The sequence below is a fragment of the Neohortaea acidophila genome, assembly GCF_010093505.1.
Source record: "Neohortaea acidophila strain CBS 113389 unplaced genomic scaffold BDY17scaffold_8, whole genome shotgun sequence".
Lineage (NCBI taxonomy): Eukaryota > Fungi > Ascomycota > Dothideomycetes > Mycosphaerellales > Teratosphaeriaceae > Neohortaea > Neohortaea acidophila.
This window is the reverse complement of record NW_022985517.1, coordinates 334,275-356,781: the sequence shown is the minus strand read 5'-3', so window position 1 is coordinate 356,781 and position 22,507 is coordinate 334,275. Positions and strand designations below refer to the sequence as shown.

The 22,507-nt window shown below is 56.1% G+C and overlaps 13 protein-coding genes across 13 annotated transcripts; 7 read left to right on the top strand and 6 right to left on the bottom strand.

The window, feature by feature from the left end:
- Positions 1-163: 163 nt before the first annotated feature.
- Positions 164-2,591, bottom strand: BDY17DRAFT_325854 (dolichyl-phosphate-mannose--protein mannosyltransferase; the record flags this gene model as incomplete). The annotated part of the gene is made up of 3 exons (XM_033737417.1): positions 164-579; positions 636-2,277; positions 2,337-2,591. 3 exons carry the CDS (start codon positions 2,589-2,591, stop codon positions 164-166), a joined length of 2,313 nt encoding a protein of 770 aa, XP_033587707.1.
- Positions 2,592-2,946: 355 nt separating this feature from the next.
- Positions 2,947-5,677, bottom strand: BDY17DRAFT_300750 (Sds3-like-domain-containing protein). Its single transcript, XM_033734118.1, has 2 exons — positions 3,846-5,677; positions 2,947-3,783 (listed from the first exon to the last, which is right to left on the bottom strand). The coding sequence occupies exons 1-2, from the start codon at positions 5,355-5,357 to the stop codon at positions 3,118-3,120; spliced, it is 2,178 nt and encodes a 725-aa protein (XP_033587706.1). The 5' UTR covers positions 5,358-5,677; the 3' UTR covers positions 2,947-3,117.
- Positions 5,678-5,883: 206 nt separating this feature from the next.
- Positions 5,884-7,642, top strand: BDY17DRAFT_317872 (uncharacterized protein; the record flags this gene model as incomplete). Its single annotated transcript, XM_033736142.1, has 2 exons — positions 5,884-6,066; positions 6,122-7,642. 2 exons carry the CDS (start codon positions 5,884-5,886, stop codon positions 7,640-7,642), a joined length of 1,704 nt encoding a protein of 567 aa, XP_033587705.1.
- A 196-nt stretch (positions 7,643-7,838) lies between these two features.
- On the bottom strand, positions 7,839-8,326 carry BDY17DRAFT_311905 (uncharacterized protein; the record flags this gene model as incomplete). The annotated part of the gene is made up of 2 exons (XM_033735585.1): positions 7,839-7,998; positions 8,058-8,326. 2 exons carry the CDS (start codon positions 8,324-8,326, stop codon positions 7,839-7,841), a joined length of 429 nt encoding a protein of 142 aa, XP_033587704.1.
- A 904-nt stretch (positions 8,327-9,230) lies between these two features.
- BDY17DRAFT_325850 (uncharacterized protein) lies at positions 9,231-9,744 on the bottom strand (the record flags this gene model as incomplete). The annotated part of the gene is made up of 3 exons (XM_033737416.1): positions 9,231-9,271; positions 9,345-9,447; positions 9,583-9,744. 3 exons carry the CDS (start codon positions 9,742-9,744, stop codon positions 9,231-9,233), a joined length of 306 nt encoding a protein of 101 aa, XP_033587703.1.
- A 344-nt stretch (positions 9,745-10,088) lies between these two features.
- BDY17DRAFT_253596 (uncharacterized protein) lies at positions 10,089-11,525 on the bottom strand (the record flags this gene model as incomplete). Its single annotated transcript, XM_033731352.1, has 1 exon — positions 10,089-11,525. The coding sequence occupies one exon, from the start codon at positions 11,523-11,525 to the stop codon at positions 10,089-10,091; it is 1,437 nt and encodes a 478-aa protein (XP_033587702.1).
- A 1,464-nt stretch (positions 11,526-12,989) lies between these two features.
- Positions 12,990-13,774, top strand: BDY17DRAFT_183165 (uncharacterized protein). The gene has a single exon (XM_033729930.1). The coding sequence runs from the start codon at positions 13,236-13,238 to the stop codon at positions 13,653-13,655; it is 420 nt and encodes a 139-aa protein (XP_033587701.1). The 5' UTR covers positions 12,990-13,235; the 3' UTR covers positions 13,656-13,774.
- Positions 13,775-13,893: 119 nt separating this feature from the next.
- BDY17DRAFT_253970 (ribulose-phosphate 3-epimerase) lies at positions 13,894-14,752 on the top strand (the record flags this gene model as incomplete). Its single annotated transcript, XM_033731387.1, has 3 exons — positions 13,894-14,136; positions 14,191-14,439; positions 14,495-14,752. The coding sequence occupies 3 exons, from the start codon at positions 13,894-13,896 to the stop codon at positions 14,750-14,752; spliced, it is 750 nt and encodes a 249-aa protein (XP_033587700.1).
- Positions 14,753-15,076: 324 nt separating this feature from the next.
- On the top strand, positions 15,077-17,257 carry BDY17DRAFT_183160 (uncharacterized protein). Its single transcript, XM_033729929.1, has 2 exons — positions 15,077-16,474; positions 16,629-17,257. The coding sequence occupies exons 1-2, from the start codon at positions 15,319-15,321 to the stop codon at positions 17,105-17,107; spliced, it is 1,635 nt and encodes a 544-aa protein (XP_033587699.1). The 5' UTR covers positions 15,077-15,318; the 3' UTR covers positions 17,108-17,257.
- Positions 17,258-17,407: 150 nt separating this feature from the next.
- Positions 17,408-18,119, top strand: BDY17DRAFT_325846 (uncharacterized protein; the record flags this gene model as incomplete). Its single annotated transcript, XM_033737415.1, has 2 exons — positions 17,408-17,893; positions 17,955-18,119. The coding sequence occupies 2 exons, from the start codon at positions 17,408-17,410 to the stop codon at positions 18,117-18,119; spliced, it is 651 nt and encodes a 216-aa protein (XP_033587698.1).
- A 224-nt stretch (positions 18,120-18,343) lies between these two features.
- BDY17DRAFT_311901 (RNA polymerase III subunit Rpc25-domain-containing protein) lies at positions 18,344-19,087 on the bottom strand (the record flags this gene model as incomplete). Its single annotated transcript, XM_033735584.1, has 2 exons — positions 18,344-19,024; positions 19,076-19,087. 2 exons carry the CDS (start codon positions 19,085-19,087, stop codon positions 18,344-18,346), a joined length of 693 nt encoding a protein of 230 aa, XP_033587697.1.
- Positions 19,088-19,378: 291 nt separating this feature from the next.
- BDY17DRAFT_300737 (uncharacterized protein) lies at positions 19,379-21,237 on the top strand. The gene has a single exon (XM_033734117.1). It carries the CDS (start codon positions 19,471-19,473, stop codon positions 21,163-21,165), a length of 1,695 nt encoding a protein of 564 aa, XP_033587696.1. The 5' UTR covers positions 19,379-19,470; the 3' UTR covers positions 21,166-21,237.
- Positions 21,238-21,239: 2 nt separating this feature from the next.
- BDY17DRAFT_300735 (uncharacterized protein) lies at positions 21,240-22,441 on the top strand. Its single transcript, XM_033734116.1, has 2 exons — positions 21,240-21,587; positions 21,637-22,441. Exon 2 carries the CDS (start codon positions 21,673-21,675, stop codon positions 22,027-22,029), a length of 357 nt encoding a protein of 118 aa, XP_033587695.1. The 5' UTR covers positions 21,240-21,587; positions 21,637-21,672; the 3' UTR covers positions 22,030-22,441.
- The last annotated feature ends 66 nt before the right edge of the window (positions 22,442-22,507 follow it).

Sequence of the window (22,507 nt, the reverse complement as noted above, 5' to 3'; positions counted from 1 at the left end):
TGAACCAACTCTTCTCAGCGTGCGTTTCTGAATGTTGTAGTTGGCGTATACTTAGCAATGCAATTGATTCCTCAGCCACCTTTCCCTCGATCCACCCACCCCTTCTCTACTACATCTCACCCCCTATCTCTACTTCCAACCCCCTCCCCCATCATCCCGCAATCTACTTAGCAAAATGCAAATCATAATTCAACCACTTCCTCGCATTCACCTGCTCAATACTCAACCCCGGCTGCCCATACGTCAACGGGGCGAAAAAGACAAAAGCAGCCGCCAAGCCGAGCACAATCACAGCCGCAGCAAACCACGTCGCGCGCAAACTCTGGCCAACGAGGCGCTCGCGGATCGGGCGCTTGGAGCCGCCCAAGCCGTCGCGGATGGGCTGGCGGTTGGCGACTTCCGAGGGCTCGATGTTGAAGATGAACTCGACTACCGCGCCGGCGACGAGGGCGGAGGCGAGATGTGCGGGCAGGTAGTGGTGTAGGAAGAGCTGGCGGCCCATGATGAAGAAGGGGATGTAGTGCGCGGCCCAGAGGAGGAAGAAGAAGCCGGTGGAGTCGTAGAGGCGGGAGCGCGTGCCTAGAAAATGATGTTAGTGGATATCGAGGGGATGTGGAAGGGTCGGGAATACTCACGTTTGTCCAAAGCATCCATGCCGCGTCTGAGCGACAATTGGTCCGCGCCTATGATACCGGCGAACACGGCCAAGATGGAGCTTGCCAGCCACCAGCCCACGGGATTACCCAGGAAGTAAATTTGCTGGTGCGTCTCGTCCTCCGTCCAGAAACTGACACCGCGGAGTAGGAACGGCCACGAAATGGGGGTGCTCGAGTAAGGGTGGGAGGAGGTGAGGGCGTTGTTGTGGTGGAACATGGCGCGCTGCAGCTCCAAGTACTTGGACAGGAAGGGCATGGTCTTGACTTTCTTCTCCGTCTTGATGAGGCGAGGCGAGTCCTCGGGGATGCCGGGGATTTCTTCCACGAACCAGTTGTTGGAGGATTGCTGGGAGTTTTTGTTGCCGTTGATCTCGGCTTGCTTGAATGCCCATTCTGGCAGAGGAGTGGTATGGGTCCACATGGCAACTTTGGAGGGGTGGTGGATGAGCTTAAAGTGCGAGGCCATGGTCTGGAAGATTTGGCCGGGTTTCCCGTTATCGATGCGGATTTCGAACACCGTGTCGTTCCAGCGGTTGCCATAGGCCTCATCTTCGGGCACGGTGGTGAATTCCTGATTGGTCGGGTAGTATGGCGATGCCACATCGTGGCTGAGGAGCCAGGTATCGGTGACGAAATGGCGAAGGCGGACCAGCTCTCCATTCCTGACATGCGTGGTGGAGTCTTTTGTGCTGTCCGCCGCTCCTGGATAGATTTGCCAGAGATTGTTGGTGTCGTTGTGGGGGTATCCGGTGACTTGCTGGCCTTGCGAGGAGATGCGGCCATCTTCATACCGTAGGGGGTAGCGATCGGGATGAGAGTGCAAGTAGACTTTCGTGTCCTTGTGGCGCATCGCAATGTTGTCGAAGTAGTTGATGTTGACCGCTGACTTTGCCATGACGTTGTCCGATAGTGTTGCTTGGAAGTCGGGGGTCATGAAGTCGTCGCCAGGTCCACTTCGGTTGAGGATAGCAAAGTGCACCTGGAACCAGAAGAGGTACATCAAGAAAGGCACGATGATCAATCCGAGCACACGCGCCCCCAGATGCTTTCCGAAATCCGGCAAGCTGAGCGCGCCCTGCTTCCGCCGGATATCCAACAAGTCCCAGAGATCAATCATGACCGGCACACCGATGGAGAAGAAGGTGAAGGCGCCAACGTATTTGGTGCTGATGACACAGCTCATGCTGATGCCGGTCAAGAGCAGCCACTTCCACCACTTGCGACTGAACGGCGCATGCCGCAGCTTGTAGAAGCGGATATAACACAGGACGCTCAAGGCCATGAACAGCACCAACGTGGCATCGAGGAGGATCAGCCTCGTCTGGCCAATGTGCGCATTGTCGAGCAGCACCAGCGACGCGGCAACCACGCACGCGGGCAGACTATACCCGGACTCCCACATGATCCAGAAGACGACGGAAACGGTCAAGGCTCCCATCATGGCTGGCATGCTGCGGTAGGCGAGGTAGGGGACGTGGTTGGCAATGTAGTGGTCGCCGATATTTTCGAAGAGGAAGGCACCATCGTAGCCCACGAGCCAGCCGGCAAAGGCAAAGAGGAGTTTGCCAAAGGGCGGGTGGACATCGAAAAAGTAGGTGCGCTGGAGGTAGTACGAGGCAAACTAGGGAGATTGTATTAGCAGTGATGCGGGTGTCCGAGGGGAACATCTCGAAAACTTACCTTGCCGAAGTGCACCTCGTCAAAGACCACCTGATCGGGGTGGCTGATGCCCCAGAATCTTGTAATGAAAGCGAGAACGGTGATGATGGAGAAGGCGAGCTTGTAGTCCCATTCTCGGGTTGCAGTCTTCTTGGCCTCCTTCTTCAACTCGTCGAGAACGCCATTGAGATCCTGCTCTTCCACTCCAGGAGTCGTGGCACGTTTCTTGTCCGTTTTGACGGTCCGCTGGCGAACACTGCCCACCGGAGAAGACATTTCGGACGAGGAGGGAGGGAGGGAGAGGGGGAGAGGGGGGGCTCTGCTGAGCTGTAGTCGACTCTGCGACTTAAGTAAAGGGGAAAAGGAGAGTCGAGAAAGACGCGGTGATTAGCCGCAGATTAACAAGCAAGCATTGAAAGCAGAAGTAAAGGGAACGAAGATTCGTGAATGCGAGATCTCACGACGGGTGTGGTGGTGGGAACAGGCTCGGGAGCTTTTCCATCTGGACAATTGTCTCGAGGACCCTGAAAGCTTCGACGCGACGACCTCCTGGCGCGAGCCTGCGCGAGTCATGCGCGCGCCTCAGGCAGCCACTGCACGCCTCACGGCAATCAAGGCAAGGTAAGGCATGTTCACTCAAGATAATTGCATTGAAGCGAGTCGTGCTATGTTCATTTCAGCAGTCAAAACGCAATAACATCCTCAAAAAACACTAAATGGTCGCTGAGCCGCTCATACGCTTCAACGTGTCGCGCTGAAAAGTAGCCGTTGATTCATCCAACCACTCCCGGTCGCCTCATCGCTATGTCCGGAATCCAACCCCGGCAAACACCTCCTTCCTCTCATCTCCAGGGAATCGATGCATTTGACCGGCAGGAAAAGGCCGGGGCCCATCCGGAGATGTCTCCTCCGCCGCTGCGCCATCTTGCGGCGCGTCGATGGTGCTCACTCCCGACACGCCCGAGATGTTGCGAAAACCTGGGGGATCGCCGATCACGCCGTTTTCCCGTGTCTTGGGAACGGAGAGAGGTGAGCTCTGCTGTTGATGTAGGAGTGCAAGGCGGTCAACGGTGGGTGGAGCCGCGACGACGCTCGATGGCATGAGGACTTCGTCGCTGTTCACCCCTATCGTACCCACGCTCGAACTGAAGTGTTGCTGCTGCTGCTCTACGTTTGTCGCTGTTGGTTGAGGAAGCGGTGTGGCGAAGGGACTCGAGTTTTGCTGCATCGCCAGGTTCGCATTCTGGCGAATGTGCTTGCCGGCGTTGTTGTCGGCCCAGTCCGGCGTGTGCGAGATGCCCGGAGTGCCGTGTGCGTAAATCGGCGCTTGGGGCCGCGCCCACGGATTCTGTTCGAGGTATTGCTCGTGCGCGAGTCGGTCATTGTCTGCGAGATGTTTCGATGCCGCGGGATTGGGGAGGAAGATTGGTCGAGGCTGCGAGACAGGCTGAGTTTGTCGTTTGGTGATCTGGTTCATCATTAGCCCCAAACTGAGCTGCGTGCCGTCATCATCACCTCTGCTAGACTCACCTTCATCGCCCGCAAGTCATCATCCATCTTTGCTCCGTCCACGCCCAGAATGTCCGGAGCAGCAGGAAAGCCAATATGCTGAGCGACACCAGCCAGGATGGACACTTCCAGATTGTACTTGGCCTGCTGCTTCAACTGCACGCCCCTCTTAGGGTTGTACAGGTAGACAAACTGGTTGGCGTCGTCCAACTGGTGTGCCTCTCTCCTCTCTTTCTGAATCGCGTACCACTCTTCTCCCAATCGATACAATGTGTCCTCCCGTAGCTGTCGCACCTCCTGAAAGTATTGGCTGTGCAGCTGACTTCGCTCGCCGAGCACAGTGTTGCGGATACTCTGTAGCTTGTAATTGTAGTACGCGTGGGACTCGCGGATTTGTTTTTGCCGCCTGCCGTCCACGCATGCAACTTGGCGGAGGTAGTCCGGGTGCAAGCATTCTGGCTGCTCAAGGACCTCCAACTCCGCGGTCAAAGTCGCCACGCGCTCGGTATAGACTTGCTCTTGAAAGTTGCGGAAGTGCTTCGCGATGCCTTCGTACAGCGTTGACGCTTCCTTTTTCGCTTTTTGCTGCTCTTCACTTTTCGCCGCGTCTTCTTCGTTCACCTCTTCTGCCGCTTCCGCAATATCTTCAGCCTGATCGGTCTCTGGCTCTTCAACTTGCTCTTTCGGCTTTCTGCCGCGTTTCGGCTTGCGGCCCTTTGGCCCTTTCGTAGGTGGGGGCGGTGTATCATGAGCCTCTTCCAGCATTGGGACCTGTTCCACGCTGACAATGGCTTCTTCAGCGGGTTCGGTGTCCTCAATGGCATCCTCGCGGCGTAATTGCTCGTCGGCGGTCATTTCGTGGCTGCGTTTTCGAGGTGACTCGCCCAGATCTGACTCGGTCTCTGTCAATGGGCTATCGGCGGTTTCTGATCGCTTCCTCTTTTGACCTGTCGCACACATGTCAGTCGCCATCCATTGGAGCAGGCCGGCGCGGGCTCTCTGAGAGCTAGCCACAAACTCACCAACTGTCGCAACGGTACTCGTACTGGAAGCTGCTCCCGCTCCAGCAGGGAGTGGTGAGGGAGGATCGGAGAGCTCTTCGTCATCGGCCAATGCAGCTTGGCTGAGCTTGCTCGGCGTCCTGCCCACGTTGTCTGCAAGCTTTCGCAGTTTTTGTGGTGTCTGGCTCAGTCTCTCAGTCTCTGCCTCGGAATCGACTTCGGACAACGGGGCCGCGGGCAGCTCCTCGCCTTCTACAGCGTCACTATCGACGCCGTTCGGCCCCTCTGACTGATCAAGGAGGTCTTCGGGGTCGCTGAGACTGCTGGAGCGATCATCGCGGAGGTGGTCCCCGACTTCGGCGTCGACATCAGTTGTGGTATTCGCGGCTGCCGTGGTCGCGATCTGCTCCATCTCTTGAACCGGACTGCTCTTTGTGTTGTCTGAGAAGCGTCCGCGTCTTTTTGAGGTAGCGGTTGTTGTGGTGGTGGAGTGCCGAGAGGGTGGTGCGCGACGCGCAGAGCCGCTCGCCATGCAACCTTCTCTCGCCTTGCGCTGAAAATCGGGTGTATTTCGAAGGACGATGGTGGGAGGGCGTGGAAGGCTTTGCGAAAGCGGTGTGAGTGGGAGGGTGCGGTGGGGGTTAGGCGGTGGCTCGCATTCAAGTGGGCGCGACGATCAGCTGGCGGTGGTGGACGAGGATGTGAATGGCTGGAGTGGAGGGGCTGTGATGCATATGATGAGTGTCACATGGAGTCAACACCACGGGGACGTGCCCACAAGTGCTGAACAAGGCGTGCGTGAAGAGGGTCGGTGGGGGGAGGAGTGCGAGGAGTGCTGCGTTTCAATTTCAGGTGAAGGCCGGGGGAGCGTCACAACTCGGCTCAGCGCCATTCCCGTCGCGGGCCCTCTTTCTGCCCGGCCACGCTAGGCCGCTTCGGGATAGGCGGTGGACCTTATCGATAAGGCAGAAGCCTGAGCGCAGCTCGAAAAAAGAGTGAAGCAAAGGCTTAATCCTGAGCCGGAACATTGGCACTCGCAGCGACGAGCATATTGCACCATGGCGAAACGCAAGACCACCGACGATGGCGCGGACAAAGCAGCCAAGAAGCACAAGAAGGACAAGGCCGTCGATAAGAAGTCGAAGAAAGAAAGCAAGGCTGCCTCCGAGCCTACTACCTTCTCCCTGCTCGCGGATGAGAAGAGCATCAACCCGGCGCTTTCGTCTCTTTTCGCTGCAGAGGTGAGAGCTGCTTGGAGTTTGTAATCTTAATACAGCCTAACTAATCTCAATCCAGGCGACACCACTGGTTCGAGTAACCCGCGTACCCAGCCCAGATGTCCCGGCCTCATCTTTCGTGGACGATGAAGAGGAGGAGAACGGCGAAGACTCCGAACCTATTCAACAATCGGACACTACCGCAGCCAAGGCTGTACCTCCGGAGGATGTAGGAAGTTCTGAACAGAGCAGCAAGCGAAAGCGCAAGAAGAAACAGGAGGGTGAGGAGGTCGAGGATGCGTACATGCGCCGCTTGGCGCGCGAAGAAGCCAAAGACGCACAAGCTGTCGGCGAAGAGCGGAAGAGGACGCAGGTCGACCAGGAAGACGCAGATGAAGTGGCTGCAGATGGTGAGGAAGCAGTTTCGGACGAAGAAACGGACGGCGTTCAGATCGAGCATGCCTCCGACGATGAGGACCTCTCCCCTCCTCCGCGCCACGAGACCGAACAAGCTGCCAACAATGAGCTCGACAAGGCCAAAAGGACCGTGTTCCTCGGAAATGTGTCGACGACCGCAATCTCCTCCAAAGCGTCAAGGAAGATCCTCCTCAATCACCTCAAGTCCGTCTTTGAAAACGCTCCGCAACCCAAAGAAAGCACTGCAAAGCACAGCCTGGAATCCATCCGCTTCCGCTCCGCACCATACACCGCTACACTCCCCAAGAAAGCCGCCTTCGCCAAAAGGGAAGTCATGGACGCCACGACGAAATCCACAAACGCCTACGCCGTCTACTCCTCGCCCATGCTCGTGCGGGAAGCAGTCAGACATCTGAACGGCAGCATCGTGCTCGACCGCCATCTCCGCGTAGACTCCGTCGCCCACCCCGCCGCTGTCGACCACCGCCGCTGCGTATTCGTGGGCAATCTAGGCTTCGTGGACGACGAGAGCAACATCCAGGATGCGAATGAAGAGGATGGAAGGGAGACGCGGAAACGCAGCAAGATCCCCGCTGATGTGGAGGAGGGGCTGTGGCGCACCTTTGCCAAGTGCGGCAAGATCGAGAGCGTGCGCGTTGTCAGAGACAGTGCGACCCGAGTGGGCAAGGGCATTGCGTATGTGCAGTTTGAAGACGGGATGGCGGTCGAGGCGGCCCTGGGTTTGAACGAGAAGAAATTCCCGCCTATGCTGCCGAGGAAGCTGAGGGTGAGTCGGGCGAAGGCGATCAAGAGGAACGTCAAACCGAGAAGTGCAGAGGGCGCGGATCGGCCGAGTGCCACTGGCTATCGGCGGAAGATTACTGGTGAAGAGGCATCGCAGGTCGGAAGGGCAGGCAAGCTGTACGGCAAGGCGGCTGCAGCTCAGATTCGCCGTCCTACAGCTAGGCGAGATGTCAGAGACCGGAGTGGCGGAGACGAACTGCCAAATGGCATCAAGAAGCCCGAGTCGTTTGTTTTCGAAGGCCACAGAGCCAGCAGCAAGAGTGGCAAGTCAGGCTTGAAGCTGGGCAAGAAGAAGGGAGGCAAGCCGACCGGTCGCAGCGCGAAGAGAGCAGCTGCCTACAAGGCGGATGGGAAGAGAAGGGTGCCATCGAAGCACTGAGGAATCTAGGCCATGTTTTGCATAGAATGCCGCTACAGTCCACATAGGATTCAGCCTCACATTACATCCCGTCTCCGACATTCCCTTCTCCATCGAACCAAGGTTGATCATCTCCAGCCTCAAGGCCGGCTTCAATCCGAGCACGCATCTTCACACTCGTCAGCTCGTTTGCCTCGCCACGATTAGGAATTCTCCATCAACACGCACTCAACGTCAACGTAACCGCATTGTCCTGGCAAGCGAAAACCGCCGGCCCATAGCGCGTGGCATTGCCACACACATTCGCCGTCGTCCCATCAGACGTCACATCCCACTGCTCGCCAGCAAAGGGATCGCCAGAAGCATTGTTCACGCTCCTGCCACGCACGTCAGCCAGTCCATCACCCACCCGCCCACAGAAAAGTAAAAGACTCACCAGTACAAAATGTCATCACTGACGCTCGTCCCCAGAATCAGCTTCGCGACTTGGTTGGAGAAGATGTCGGCCGAGTGCGACAGCGTGGCCGTGTTGCCCGTGCCGGCGATGGGGTTGATGTACGCTTGTCCGCTGGGCAGTTCGAAGGGGCCGGTGGTGCTGCCGTTGTTGTAGATTGTCAGGTAGAGGGTGCTGGGGCAGTAGTTTTTGACGAGCTGGTAGGAAGCTGCGAGGGCTGTGCTGGGCAGGAGGAAGAGGGTTGGCTTCATGTTGATTGCTTGGTGGTGTGGAGGATGGGGTTGGCAGGGGTTTGAGGGCTTGGTTGGAGAGGGTGAGGTGCGGTGGTGTTGAGTTGAGGTGTATATGGAAGGAAAGAAAAGAGAGATGAAGGACGAGGGGACGAGCGGGTTTTGTGTGTTGCTGGTGCCTTTCCATTTGACGATGCATGATCACACCAGACGGCAGCATCGACAGAACGCGCACTCCCGTCATCACGGGAGTCAAGAACAGAGCAGTGCAACCGTAAGACGCTCTTACCCTCTGTGATATTGGTCTGCACGACGCATAGCCGACTCATCGCTGCAGCCGTGCGCACGCGTAGCAGCATCGATGACACTGTGGTCAGTATGACAGTGAACTGCAAACGCAGTTGTTCACTCCTCAGTAGGTACATGTATTTTGGTGTAACCTGTCAAGCCGGGAGGTTGCATCTGTGCCTTGCAGCAAATCTTTGTGTCCGTTTTGGAGGACGGTATCTCACCGTTTAAGATGCTGCTAGTTTGGAGGACCTCGAAGTCCTTTCCGTTACTCCCGTCGACTGGGTTTTCAGATTGTGGTGGGGAGTGGAGTTTGAAGGTCAGCTGGAGAACTAGTGATCTGCGTAGCGCGAGAGAGCCTTGAAGAACTTGAGTTCGATTTCGATTGCGATCTCGCACCGAGCTACGTGCAGCGGCTGTCCGCGTACAACCCTCGGTGTACCCATACGTACGCACGTACGGTTCTTCGTCATCGTCATCCGCCTCATCTCCGCGGCGCCCCAGTGATAGGGATGGTGCATACGCTGCGCACAGCATCCTTCGTATCTCGAAACGTAGGTGGAGCCCGTCGAACGGTGCAATACCGTGTCACACCGCTCATGACTTCCAGCAACAAATCATCCTGCTGCTAGTTCCCTCACGTGCCCTGTTTCGCTTTGGCAGCCGTTTGCGAAGCCTCTGTACCAAGCAATCAAGCGGTCAGCAATCGCGAAGACGCACACCGCCAATTCAATCACACCGGTGTACGAACCTCGTCTTGTTGCATCCTCCAATAACGGCGTATCTACCGCCGCAGCGGGCAGGTGCACATATCGCACCACACTGCCTCGGATAAAGACGTTCTTGACCGAGCTCTGTGCCGCACAAACGTCGTCAGCATGCGTATCCCTTCAAATCGTGTGCCACAGTCCGCGCCAGCAGTCCTCGCTCGTGCACCGCTGATCACTCTACCCTTCCAACCATGTAGATTGCCGACCAGTAAGACGTACCAAATGCGGATACTTCAACTCATCTACCACCGAGATGTCGTCCAGTTTGATGTTCAGGTACTGATCCACGCTCTTGAGGGTGCCGCGGATGGAGATGTCGTTCTTGAGCTCCACCGTCACTTCGTGGTTCACGAGCGTTTTGAAGAAGCTGAAGAAGAGCATTTTGACGGTAGCGCGAGATGGAGACGGGGACGAGGAGCTGGGTAGAAGCGTGTTATCGTGGGTTTGTTATGGTGGGCGTGGGCATGGTTCGTTGGTGAGGTGGACTTGGAGGATGAAGCGCGCGCAGAATTTATGGAGCTTCACTTCAAATGCCAAGACATTGGCATGGAGGCAAGGCCAGCGATACATGCATCAGGCTGCGACAATGAAGCATCTTATTAATCCGAGCATGAAGAGTCGAACTTGATGATTTTGTGTGTAGATTATCAATTACAACCACCTCTACACTGAACTGCATCAAGCAGCCCAGCCCTTCAACAACATCCCATCCTGTCCATCCTATCCTACACCGCAGCCTTCCTCGCCCACCCAACCAAACACCTCCACCCCGCATTCCCCTTCCCACACTCCTCCAAAGCCTTCGCAACCCCCTCCAACCCCCTCGCCTCCTCCCGCCCCATCTCACAATGCAGCTTCAAAATCCACTGCTCCCACATCCTCGCCCCCACCAGGCCCGTCATGGCCCGCACATCCCTCGTACTCCCCACGACAGCAGGCGCATACACGCTCACCTCGCCGTTCGGGCCGATGATCTTCTCCGTTGCGATGGCGTCTGCGCTCTCGCACGACTTGCCTAGGTCCTGCCAGCGGGGGATGACGTCGGCGACGGGCAGGATCATCCAGGCGCGCTTGATGCTTTCGAAGCCGGCGCGCTTGAGGCGAGGAAGGAAAGTGCGGCCTGAGCAGGGGTCGTAGCCGCGCGTTTTGAGACTGAAGGCGAATTCTACGCCTAGGGCTTGACATGCGGGTTCGGGATGGGCGAGCTCGGCGTCGAGTAGGTTGAACTCCAGGTAGCCTCCGGGCTTCAAGCAGCGTAGACACTCTTGTAGTGTGAGGTCCCATTCGTCTGCTGCGTGGCTCTGTGGATAGACGGTCTTTAGATTGGCGTAGAGGTTGCGGGCGGAGATGATGTCGAAGTGATTGTCGGCGAACGGAAGCTCCCACGGCTTTGGAGCCGCGACGACGCAGTGGTTTGCTGGGCCGTCGAGCGTCGACTGCGCAACATGAGCTTCCGCATCCGAGGAAACGGTCGTGTAAACTGCGGCGTCGGGGTGTTCCAAAGCTACGCTCCACGCCCAGCCGCAATGCACCTGGCCGTCAACGTCCAGAATGCGCACGTCTGTCCGGCCTTTAAAGCTTTGCACAATCGGGCTGGTCAGAAGCTTGCCTCCCGCGATCTCCCTATGGGCGGCCAGGTGCCATGAAGACGATTGCATCTGCTCCAGTGCTTGTCTCTCCCGCTCAGCTCGACCAATGACATCCGCTTTGTCGTCTTCGTCCGGTTTGGCGAGGAGATCTGATATTGGTCTGGAAGGTGCCGGCCGGTCTGTGCAGGTAATCTGATATCTGCCTTGCAGCTGGTCCAGGTGTTGCTTCTGACTGCTGATCCGTTTGACATGCTCTGCCTCTGCTCTCGCTTGGCGGTGTAGGAAAACGTCTCGAGCTCGTTGTGATCGCTTTGTATGCCGCCAGCCCTCCCAAAATGTCCCATCATGAATGGGCGAGATTCGTCGCTTCTCCTCAGCCGCAACTGCCGGTTCTTCCAACGCCGAAGGCTTCTCGTCTGCCCACCTCACGGTCTTCTTTGGTGAGACGTGCTCCAGAGTTGCTGCAATTTTCTGTTCTGGAGTCTTTGGCACTGCGTTGACAGTGTTCGTGAAGCTGTCGAGCACATCATCATCGACATCATCCTCCGCCTCCGCCTTGCACACAGCTTTCATGTAGTCTGTCTGTGCGTGGAGCCAGAGCATAGTTCGATCGAGACTGGCAGCTGCACTTTCTTTGAGGGCGTCATCGTATTTTTCATCGATCTCGTCAACTTCGATCACGCCGTCCACGGGGGAGAAGCCAATTCTTCTCGCGGTTAGCGGCTCAGGGGATTCTGAGAGTTCGGTATCGATCGTGATGATTTGCTGAACAGGACTTCCAGATCGTTCTTGCCAGGGTAGGTTGTAGAACCGTGCAGCTGTGCTGGTCGGTGGCGGTTCTGCCGTCGCTGAGCGGAAAGGGACATCGTAGAATTCGGTGGCGACACTGGTCGGCGGGGCTCTCTGATTCGCACACCAAGTGTGCCTTGCAGCAGATGAGCTCAATGAGGCAAAGAAACCTCCAGGTGTCGGGATAGACAGGTCAGAAAGCTCCTCCGCGGCATCGATGGGATTTGCCGGCGTCAAGTTCTGCGTTTCGAGTCTCATTCGCTGTGCTTGCCGAGGAGACTCGACCACTTGGCGCATTTCCTGGATTTCCTCTTCCGGCACCTCGATCACTGTTTCGAGGGGTTCAGGCTCCTCGACGCCGTGGATTTGGCGGAGGAGAGAGATACTTGACGGATCCAGTTGAATGGGTATCTCCCATGTCGAGTCGTCGTTGGCCCGATTCGCAACGTCAGGAGTCGAAGGACAGCTAGACAAAGCTAGCTCTTCGTCGGTCGAATTGCCATCAAGCGATGGCGTGGAGCACGTGCTGGGCACACGACCAGATCGGAGCGTGGCCAGGATCGATGGGGCAAGATCGATCTTCGGAATGGGTGAGAGTGGAGTCGTGGTAGCCTTCATCTTGTCAACCGTCGGCCATTCGCTGGGCGAAGGAATGACCAACGGCGGGTATTTGTGCCTTCCCATGACAATGCGCTTTTTGATAGAATGAGAGAGCTTGATGGGCACCTCACCCTCCGACTCGCTTTCCGAGACGTCGTACATTTCGTCAAAGACGCTTCCCGAAGTGCGCTTGCTCCACATGGAGTTGTCGTCGGACTGTGTGTCTGAGGTGGTGGGCGACTCCGCCACCAACTCCATCAAGGGCGCCATGGTTCGATTTGCCTTTGGTGTTGGGAAGCTGTCGCTCATTGGCGACAACGCGAAGGATCGTGGCTGTAGTTGTGGTGGGATTCTCCGAACCGACACTTGGGGGGCGTCTTCGATCACCGTGTGTCGGTCCATGGCGGAGGTCGGCGCAAATATTTAGGATCCTTTGGTGTAAGACGGTCAACAGTTTGAGAGTGGTGTATCGCGGGGGTCAGCCGTAGGAATGTGAAGTCTGAGTATGTTGAAAGCGACAGTACACCGGCCAGCGGTATGTGGTTCACAGATATTCGAGCGATGGAAATGTACAGTGTAGAGTAAAGCGAAGGACTTCGACGCACAAGTAAAGGTGTATGAAAGAGACAGAAGACAGAACGAAATGAAAGTACCTTATGGAGATCTACAAAGCGCGATGTGCCGAGGAAAGGGTTGACGCCGGGGATGGATAGACGTTGACGAGAGGGCGGTTAGGAAAATGACGAAGCAACGTGACCTCGTAGCGGCCAAGGCTGGCGCTATGAAAAGAGCCTCATTCTCTGGGTCGGCGCGTTGGGTGGCAATCTGATGGGTCAGGTGCGACCGGCATTCAGAGGCATGCACGAATGAGCGACGTGCTCTCCAAGGCGGAAGATGTTGCAGACGCCCGCCCATTTGATTGTTTGCTTCAGGGCGCGAAGCCAGCCAATGAGAGGGGCTGACGCCGGCATTTCGTATTTCACGCCTGACTACTCCAGGCGCCTCGCAGGTCTGACCCTGTATGGCTATACGTGGGCATGCCGGGCTTCGCACGGATGTGAAGATCTTCCAGAACGTGGCTGTGCCTTTCAGGGTGGGTTAATGCGTGGTGAGGATAGGAGATGGGCGCGAGCAGGAGTGGTGAAGTGGAATTTGATTGGCAGCGGAAGGGCCCGCTGTCGGTCCGGCACGCCCTCGCAACTGCAAGCAAGATGTTACTGCATGACGAAGTACCTTATTGAACACAGCGTCAATGTGCAACCAGCCTGCTGGCGATCATTTTTCGGAGTAACTCGAAGCGAACTCGGTGTCTAACTGTTCCGGACGAGGTTGGCTGCCAGAACAGGAGCTCTTCCGAGATAAGACTTGGCTTTTTGGACTACGATCGCCGGATGCGAGCGGCCTGTTAGCAGAACACCATCATCTATCTCCGAGGACAATCAAAACGCGCCGTTCTCGGAAAGAGGTTCTTCATAGCGTGTCTCGACAAGGAGCGCTTCAAGTGACACAATTGTAGCCGCCCGCGCTCATCACTCCACCATCACCCTCAAACATGGCGCCTCAAGCCATCATCGCCCCATCAATTCTATCCGCAGACTTCGGCGCTTTGGGCAAAGCATGTTCCGACACAATCTCGCATGGCGCCGACTGGCTGCACGTGGACATCATGGACGGCCATTTCGTGCCCAATATCACTTTTGGCGCCCCGGTCGTCACCATGATTCGCAGCCACGTGGATCGGCCGAAAGAAGTGTATGGCAAGGGCACTTTCGATTGCCACATGATGATTAGTGAGGTATGCTTGCTGTATCGCTATTGACTGCCGAAGATTGCTGATGGACGTCAGTAGCCGAAGAAATGGGTCAAGGATTTTCAGAAAGCTGGTTGCGATCTATACTGTTTCCATTACGAAGCTGCCATTGATTCCACTGCCGCCGAGTCACCGGAAACGCACACGGATCGGAAGACTAATCCCAAAGAACTCATTAAGTTCATTCATGACCAAGGCATGCGAGCCGGTATCGCCATCAAACCCGGCACAGACGTCAAAGTATTGTACGACATCTTCGACAATGGCAATAAAGATGAAGTGCCAGAGGTATGTTTGAATCGTCGTGATCCTTCTTCCGCTTGGTCTTCTAACAGCATGCAAGATGGCGCTCGTAATGACAGTGGAGCCGGGGTTCGGCGGGCAAAAGTTCATGCCCGACATGATGCCCAAAGTCGAAGCGCTTCGGAAGCGCTACCCGGAACTCAACATCGAAGTTGACGGCGGGCTATCAGAGAAGACAATTGATGTCGCTGCAGACGCCGGCGCCAATGTGATTGTGGCTGGCAGCGCTGTTTTTGGCGCTCAAGATCCGGCTCAGGTGATTGCGAAGCTGAGAGAGGCGGTGGAGAAGAGACGGTGACTGCATGATAGCCGACTATGATGGACGAGAGGCCAATTGCTGCAAAGCGAAGCGCTGTGAGTCTACACGGTACGGGCTACCACGTATGCTCACGTTTGCTAAAACTCAGCGAAGGGGTAGGAAGACTAGAATCGTGTTCGAAAGCGTATAAAAAGATAGACCGGAACCGGCCAGCATTCCTCATTCCTCAACCGTGCCCATGGAATGATGACCGCATTCCTCCGCTCGCCATCGTGTCTTGGCGCAATTGCTCGTCTCTACATCGACATTGGTGCTTCAAGATTGCATCTTAACGTACACTCGACTTCGTCTTTCACAGAGAAGGACGGACGTGAGGACTGCTCCTGTCTGGCTGCGCTCGCGAAGAAATAGAACAAGCAAAAATAGATGAGGCAAAGGTTTCATCGTCTCCGGTAAGGATGTTTTCTTTATTCCCTTGACTACTTCCGAAAGCAGCGATTTCAGCACATGGCAGCCATAACGACAAAGACCTGCTCTTCCTCTTTTCCGTCTTTTCAACTTCTTCGTCAACACAGCGCTCCCAGATTTCAACTGTCAGATCCAAGATGCGTCTGCCAGCCGGAGGACCAAAGAGCTCCGGCCGCAAGCACCACGCGGAGCACCACGACGAAGCGCAACCGACAAGATCCAACACAGAGCAGAAGCGCGAGGATGAACACAAAACTTGGAGCAGAGCGAAGGCCTTCGGCGCATCGCACCCCCATTTCCGTCCAACGGCGATACCGCCGCAAGGTCAGATACAGCCCGGTCCCGGCAAGATCTCTCGAAGCAGCAAGGGCGACGACAAGACGTGTGCGCACTGTCCCGCCCGAAGTGGCGATGTCGCTCAAAGCAGTGCTGCAACATCAGACCCGGTTGCTGCGAGCCCGAGCACTGCGCCTGCAGCAGAAGCAACTTCGACGGCAAATGGAGAAGTTGTGTCTAGCGCAGCATCTCCCGCGAGCTCTGCACCAGCACCAGCCGGAGAGGCAGAGATAAAGACGGCGGCTAGTCTAACAGTCTCATCCCTGCTTTCCGCAACCTCATCCGACGACGCAGCAGCATCCGGAACACATCCCAAATTCGATTCCGGCTCCACGCCTCCTGCTTGCCCAGGTGCGAACGCAACAGTCTTCCGCGATGCATCTCAGATTGAGTACACCATCCACTGCGGCACGGACAACACCGCGACATCCAACGGCAAAGTCTCCATCGTCACTGGCGGCTACGGCTCGTGCTTCTCCGCCTGCTCCTCGACCGCAGGGTGCGCGGGCTTCACTTTCGTCGGCTCGGATAGCGGAAACTGCTATCTCAAGGCGACTCTGCCCAAGAGCGACTTCGTGGAGAACTCTGGGAGCACCTACGTTACGTGCAACAAGGTGCATCCGGATGCTTTCGCGCCCCCGGCAGCACCAAGCAACACGACGACTCCGAACCCACCGACCGCAAGCGCAACTCCAAGCAGCAGCAAAAAGGCACCCATTGGCGCAATCGTCGGCGGCGTCATCGGCGGTGTTCTCCTCATCGGTCTAATCCTAATAATCATCGCCCTACTAGCGAAACGCAAGCGGAAGCAAATCGAGCAACGCCGCGACGACCCGATCGTCATCACGCACCTCCCACAAGACCCAATCGAAATGACGACCTCGCCCGCGCAGAATTCGTACGACGCGCATCAGAGATCACTGAGCACGTTCAACGACGTGTTCCAGCCGCTAGGAGGTGCGTATCATGCCACCGCTCCGAAAGCTTCACATGCGCGGCAGCGGTCGATTTATCAAGAGCAGACGTGGATCTAAGGTGCGCCTTGCACGACACGTGTGGAGCTTTCTGCTGTGTAGTGTTGGATTTTGTTTGCTGACTTATTCGGTTTTAGGTGGCTATCGAGAGTCTAATATGGGTGAATTGCCGATCTGGAATCAGACGAGTCGAGGCTTTGGTACTGCTGCGCCGGCCGGCGTTCGGCCGATGACAATGTTCTATCCTCAGCCAATGGCGGAAGGAACGCCTGTCTCTACGAGTGCCTCGTCGTCTTCTGGTCCTCGCTCGCCTCGGTTCACAGAGCACCTTGCCGAGCCTGGAGGCCCGCCAGCACCAAACACATTGGCGGGCCCTGGCGGCATCTCAAGCGCAGCGAGCTCTCCCAGCACCGCCGCAAACAGCGCCCGACAGTACCAGCATCGGCTATCGCCCAGCAGCAGCTACGGCCAAACGTCGCTAAGAACGAAACTGCGAGACGAAAACCGGATGCCGTCGAGTTACTTGCCGAAGAGTTCGCCATCGGCAAGGAGTGGGAATAGTGTGAGTCCGTCGTCAAGATACGGGCAGCAGGATGGAGGGTATTTTTCTGTTTGAGTCGAACAGATGGTGATGGTTACGGGTTTCGTTTGGTGTTGGCGTTGATAGAGTGTTTGTTTGCTCATGCAGGGTCTCATTTCCATGCGTCCATCGCTCCTTCCTGTCTTGCTCAAAAAGGAAGGAAGTGAAAATGTTGTCATTTCGACAAACGGCGCTCCTTGTTTGAAACACATGTCTTGTTTGCCTTTGTGTCGATGAGATGTCTTACACCTTCACAACTGAACACACTTTCCTTTTGCTGTCAACGTATATTACCCATCTCCTTCATCGTCGGCTTGCGGATAACGGAAACCAGACATGGCAAAGATGAGTTCGACAGCATCCACAGCCGCCTCTTTCGCCGGCGACAAGCCACCCAGCATCAGACCGACGAAGTCGTCATCCACCGAGCAATCGTTCCACTCTTGCGAACAACAGTCGTTCTACTCTTGCGAATCGCATGCGGCATCGGAAAAGACTCCCACGCCAAGTCAGGAAGACGATGAACCGCCAGCGCCAAACAACTGGCTCGAGCTCTGGGTACAATGTTACTGGCGAGACGTGGCCGACGACCACAAAGCCGAGGACCAGCAGCAAGGAATCAGCAGAGCGCCAGCCAAGCGCGCCTTCCTGTCTCAGCCAAATGCCATGCATCCGCCGTCCGCTCGCGCCTCGCGTGATCTGCGAGTCAACGATTTGGAGGGTCGCACTCCGCTGGAAGAGTACACGGGCAAACATGCTTTGCGGTCGGGGAACGTTTCCACGGAAGATGAGCTCGAGACCTCGGATATGATTCGGGATTTGGTAGGTGGTGTGGAGCTGTTGGTGTTGTTCATTTTCGTGCGTGCTGATGTGCTGGTTACAGAAGGGGATTCTGGAATGTTCGGGTGCTTTCATGGATGGGTATAGCACGCTCGGGCTACCGATTCATGCGAATACCAAGGGAGCTGAGGAAAAGTTTGACCGATGGATTGACCGCTGTCTGCCTGATTTTGGGACGAGCCCGAAGGGTTGTGAGCCGGAGAAATAGCCGGAATTATTGGTTGGCCTCATTGGCGAAGAGGTTTGGAGTGTTCGGTGCCGCAAGCTGCTCCTTGTGGAGGCGGGCGGCATACATTCGAGTGTTGATTGCAGTGAGTTTGCGCGCGATGGAACAGCTTCGATGGGCGAGGGAGTCTTGGGATCATACTGCACCCTGGAATTCCAATAGCTAAGCAGGACCGTGCCGTGGTCCGCGCTGGATGCGGTGCAAAATCATGGCTGAGCATCCATATCCACGTCTCCATCCACATCATCATCAGGCCCATCGATTTCGTCCGTGGACCACCACAAAGTAGGGCCCAACCCCGAAAGCATCATGCTCCCCCTGATCAGGTAAGGCGGCCTACGCCCTTCGAGATCATCGCCTTGGTCGGCGAATTGTGAGTGTGGCTTCTGCTTTTGGGGCGACAAATCGGTCCACTGCTCCTCCTCCACGCGGTACAAGCACTTCTCCGCACGATCGAAGTAGTATGGCGTTGGCTCATCGTAATCCGCGGCTTTCTGATACCAGATGAACAGCTCCGTCCCATTCTCGTCTCGGTCCCATCGCGTGTCCTGAAAGAGCGTCTCCGGAGGCACCACAACGTCCTCGAAAAAGTCATGTGAGAGTACTATTCCCACCTGAGGAGCGGCGTTGGTGATGATGGCGCTGACAATCTCGCCTTTGAAGGGGCGGAAGACGATGAGGCGGAAGTCGACGTTTACGTTGACGATTCCCGTCCCGTGACCTATGAGGCCCTCGGAGGTGGAGATGATGGAGTGGAAGGCGACGCACAGGCCGACTTTGTGGATGACTTTGTCGGCGTACTTGGCGTTGATGAAGTCCTCGATGGCACGGTAGCCGGGCTTGTTAAAGTCGGTGGGGTGGATTTGCACCACATCCGTTAAGGATACCTGTAGATCTGGTTAGAAGGCGGGTGTGGAACCGGCGATAGTAATGCGTACGAGCAGATACATCGCGTTTGCGTGTTGGGATGAGGAAGAGTCTGCTTCAACATGTGGCGATTGTGGAGAGACTGCATGCACTTTCGAGTTTCATCTTGGAAGAGTGTAGACAGTTCTGGGCACAGCAAATGCTTTTGAACGGACGGTAGCAGTGGTGCAGTGGTAAGACGGGTGGACAGAAATATCTTTCGAAGAACGTGAAGTGAGGACGGATGAAAGTGCGTGCCTGTGGCTACCCGGAGCGTGACATGTTATTCGCGCACAATCTGAACGTCACCTCTCCAGCTTCCCATGCAGCAGACATTTGAACTTTCACATCATCCTTTGTTCGAGTAACGACCACCTGGCTCGGCCACGAAAATTATGATCAGTATGACTGGATAGCATCTGGAAGAATGAGCGGCTTCTCGTTCCCGCCGCCGCCTCCGCCACCGCCAAAAGTCGACCAGCCCGGCGGTGCGCAACAAGGAACGCAGTACAGTTCAGAAACCCGAGGAAGGGGCCGCGGAAGATACCAGAATCAGCGTGGCCAACGACGCGGAGATGGCAACCAATTTGCGAATGGCGATAGGCAGCACGATCGACAGCAGAATACTGCACCTTATGGACATTCTAATCCCTCATGGCCACAGCAGCAACCGCGAACATCGAACTTGCCGCCTGGAGCCTATGTCAATCCCAATTTTGTCCCAACACCATTCGCTACAGGACGGGGTAACTCCAACGCCGGCTCCAATCATGCGAATGCCAGACCTCAACTATTAAGTGACCGTGGTGGCTCGCCATCAAGGACTGTTGCTGGGCACAAACGGAAGCTTGAAGCTCTCCGTGGCCCTGTACAGGAACGAAAGCCTCCACCTCCCACACCGCCTTCGATACCGAGCTTTGGTGTGCCTCTAAGTGCACCACCTAGCAGGGTAGAGGTACCGCATGTGGCTGGAGCCGAGCGAGCAGTGCGTTCTAAGTCAGGAGATCGCACCAAGAGTCTCGGTCTTGTGCCCACCAGTCTTGAAGCACAACATTCCTCCTCCGAGAGTGAAGATGATGCTCGCGAAGTCGACGAGGAAGCAATGTACGCCGAGCTGGGCGACAAGCTGACCTTTGAGCACAACGGTGTCATCATGTCTCTGACGTCGCAAGCCGACTTGGCGGATTGGAAGAAGGAGAGGCAGAAGAAGTGGCCCACGAACGCTCGCATGAGGGAGAAGGAAGAAACACGTTACAGGGTTGGCGAGGAGCGGAAAAGATTACTCGCTGGTGCTAATTTGTTGAATGCGCGGGCTTCTACCGGCCAATTGAGGACTACAGCAGTGCGGCAGCAGCTCTCGATGGACCAAAAGGAGAGATCTGGACCGTCAGAGGTGCATGAGCCAAGCACAGCTCGCAAACCGGAGAGCGAACTGGAGAAGATGAAGAAACAGTTGAGCGAGCAGACGAAGCATCTCGAGGCATTGCGTAAGAAAGTCGCAGACAGTGAAGCGAGGAATCGTGAGACACAACGACAACGTGACTTGAACGACAGCAATGCGGCCAAGGTCACCGATACAGGAGTTATGCCTGATGACGAAGAAACTCAGCACCTGGAAGAGATAGACGGCAGCACTGGAGCAATGGCAGTGTCCAACGTTACGAAAGAAGCAGCTCCAGACGACGACCAGGAGAGCTCGAAAGATTCCTCATCCGTCATCAGCTCAGACTCTGCCTCCGAAGACTCCGACGAAGCTCCACCAGAAGAAGTGACTTCAAAGCCAGAGCCCACCACCGCGCCGCACAGTCAGAAACCCGTGTGCAGATACTTCGCAGCAAGTGGGCACTGTCGAGATGGCGACGCTTGCAGGTTCAGGCATGAGCGCTCCGAGGGAACGGGTGATGGAGTAGCGAGCAGAAGTTTGCAGAGACCGCAGCAAAGCGTCAGGCCTTCCCCACGAGCTCACGTGGATGGGAAGGAGCGGAAGAGTATCCATGAGCGATTGGTGGAACAGGAGCAGGGTGAGGCTGATCGGTTGGCGCTCAAGGTGATCAAGTACTTGGGTGGCGCGGGGTTCTTCAACAGTGATGATACCGTTGCTGCTGCTGTGGAGCATCAATGAGGGAGGGACGCTGTTACGCTGAAGATAATGAGATGTCGTTGACTGTGGTATATCATTCTAAATGCTGCCCTGACTGTTTGAATCCCACTGGTGCTTTTTGGTCTTGACGAAGTGAACGCGAAGCAAGATAAGGTGTGTCGCCGACAGTGACCAGTATCTCCAAACTTGGACAATGCAGCTACCCGCGAGGCGAAAGACATCGTGTTCCCAGAGTTCACAGTGAACCTCACTTCACCGCGCAAACAGCATGCACGATTAAGTTTCGTCACATGCCACAGGTCGCAAAAGAAGTCTTTGTGTCACCTTCGCAGCCTGTTGCCCCCCGAAACTCACCTTTCTCTCTTCATTTCCCAAAATCTGCGAGCTGAGCACTCACCTTCCCGCGCCGCACAGAATCGTCAGTCCTCAATCTGCGTTCGTTACTTTGAACTCAGCCAAAGCATATACTGATTCTCTCTTGCCTTTACTCACAGACTCCACCACTCCACCAACTAAGCACAACACATCATGGCGGGCGACGACAAGACAATCTTCTCCTTCGAGACCGTGGCCGCACTCGTCGCCGCCCTGAACAGCAAAGGCGGCACTCTCGGAATGAAAGACTACGAGTTGATGGCGTCTCTGGACGGCTCGCGCACGGCGTCGAGTTTCGATCACCAGTTCCGCAAGGTCAAGACTCGCGCGAAGGAGTTGCTTGAGGGCAAGAAGGGCGGCAACGACGGCGCCGCGGGAACCCCTACGAAGAATGGCCGTGTTGGGTCGAAGAGTGCGACGCCCGCGTCCGGGAGGAAGCGTGGTGAGTTTTGCCGTGAGCAGATTTCTGAAGGATTGTACGCTGATCAGCTCTACAGGTCGCAAGGCTAGGGATGATGAGGAGAAGGATGATGAGGAGGTTCAGGTGAAGAAGGTCAAAGCTGAGCCGGTGGAGTATGAGGAGGATGAAGAGGGATCTGCTGGGGACGACGCGGTGGAGAGTGCGTTCTCTTAGGTGTTGTTTACGCGGCGTTCAGTCCGAAGCGATGTGTGATGAAGGACTTCATCGTCTGAAGGGTTGCAAAGCTATCGAGTGGTGAGAGATGGACACGAAGACGGGCGATTGCAGTGTGCTGGGCTGGGCAAGTCGAAGGCTTCGCTCCACGAGGTAGCACTGGACATAGCGATGACTATGATGGAGCGTATGAGAATGCTGTAACCTGCCCAACGTGTTCTCGGAGCACATTGTCTTGAAGAGAGGAGTGTATTCCCGATGGCGATGTTTGCACGTTCAAGTTGTGGGTGATGGCCGAACGGACCGCACGGACCACCAGCACCACCTCCGCGAATCCAAACCCGCCCCGAGCTA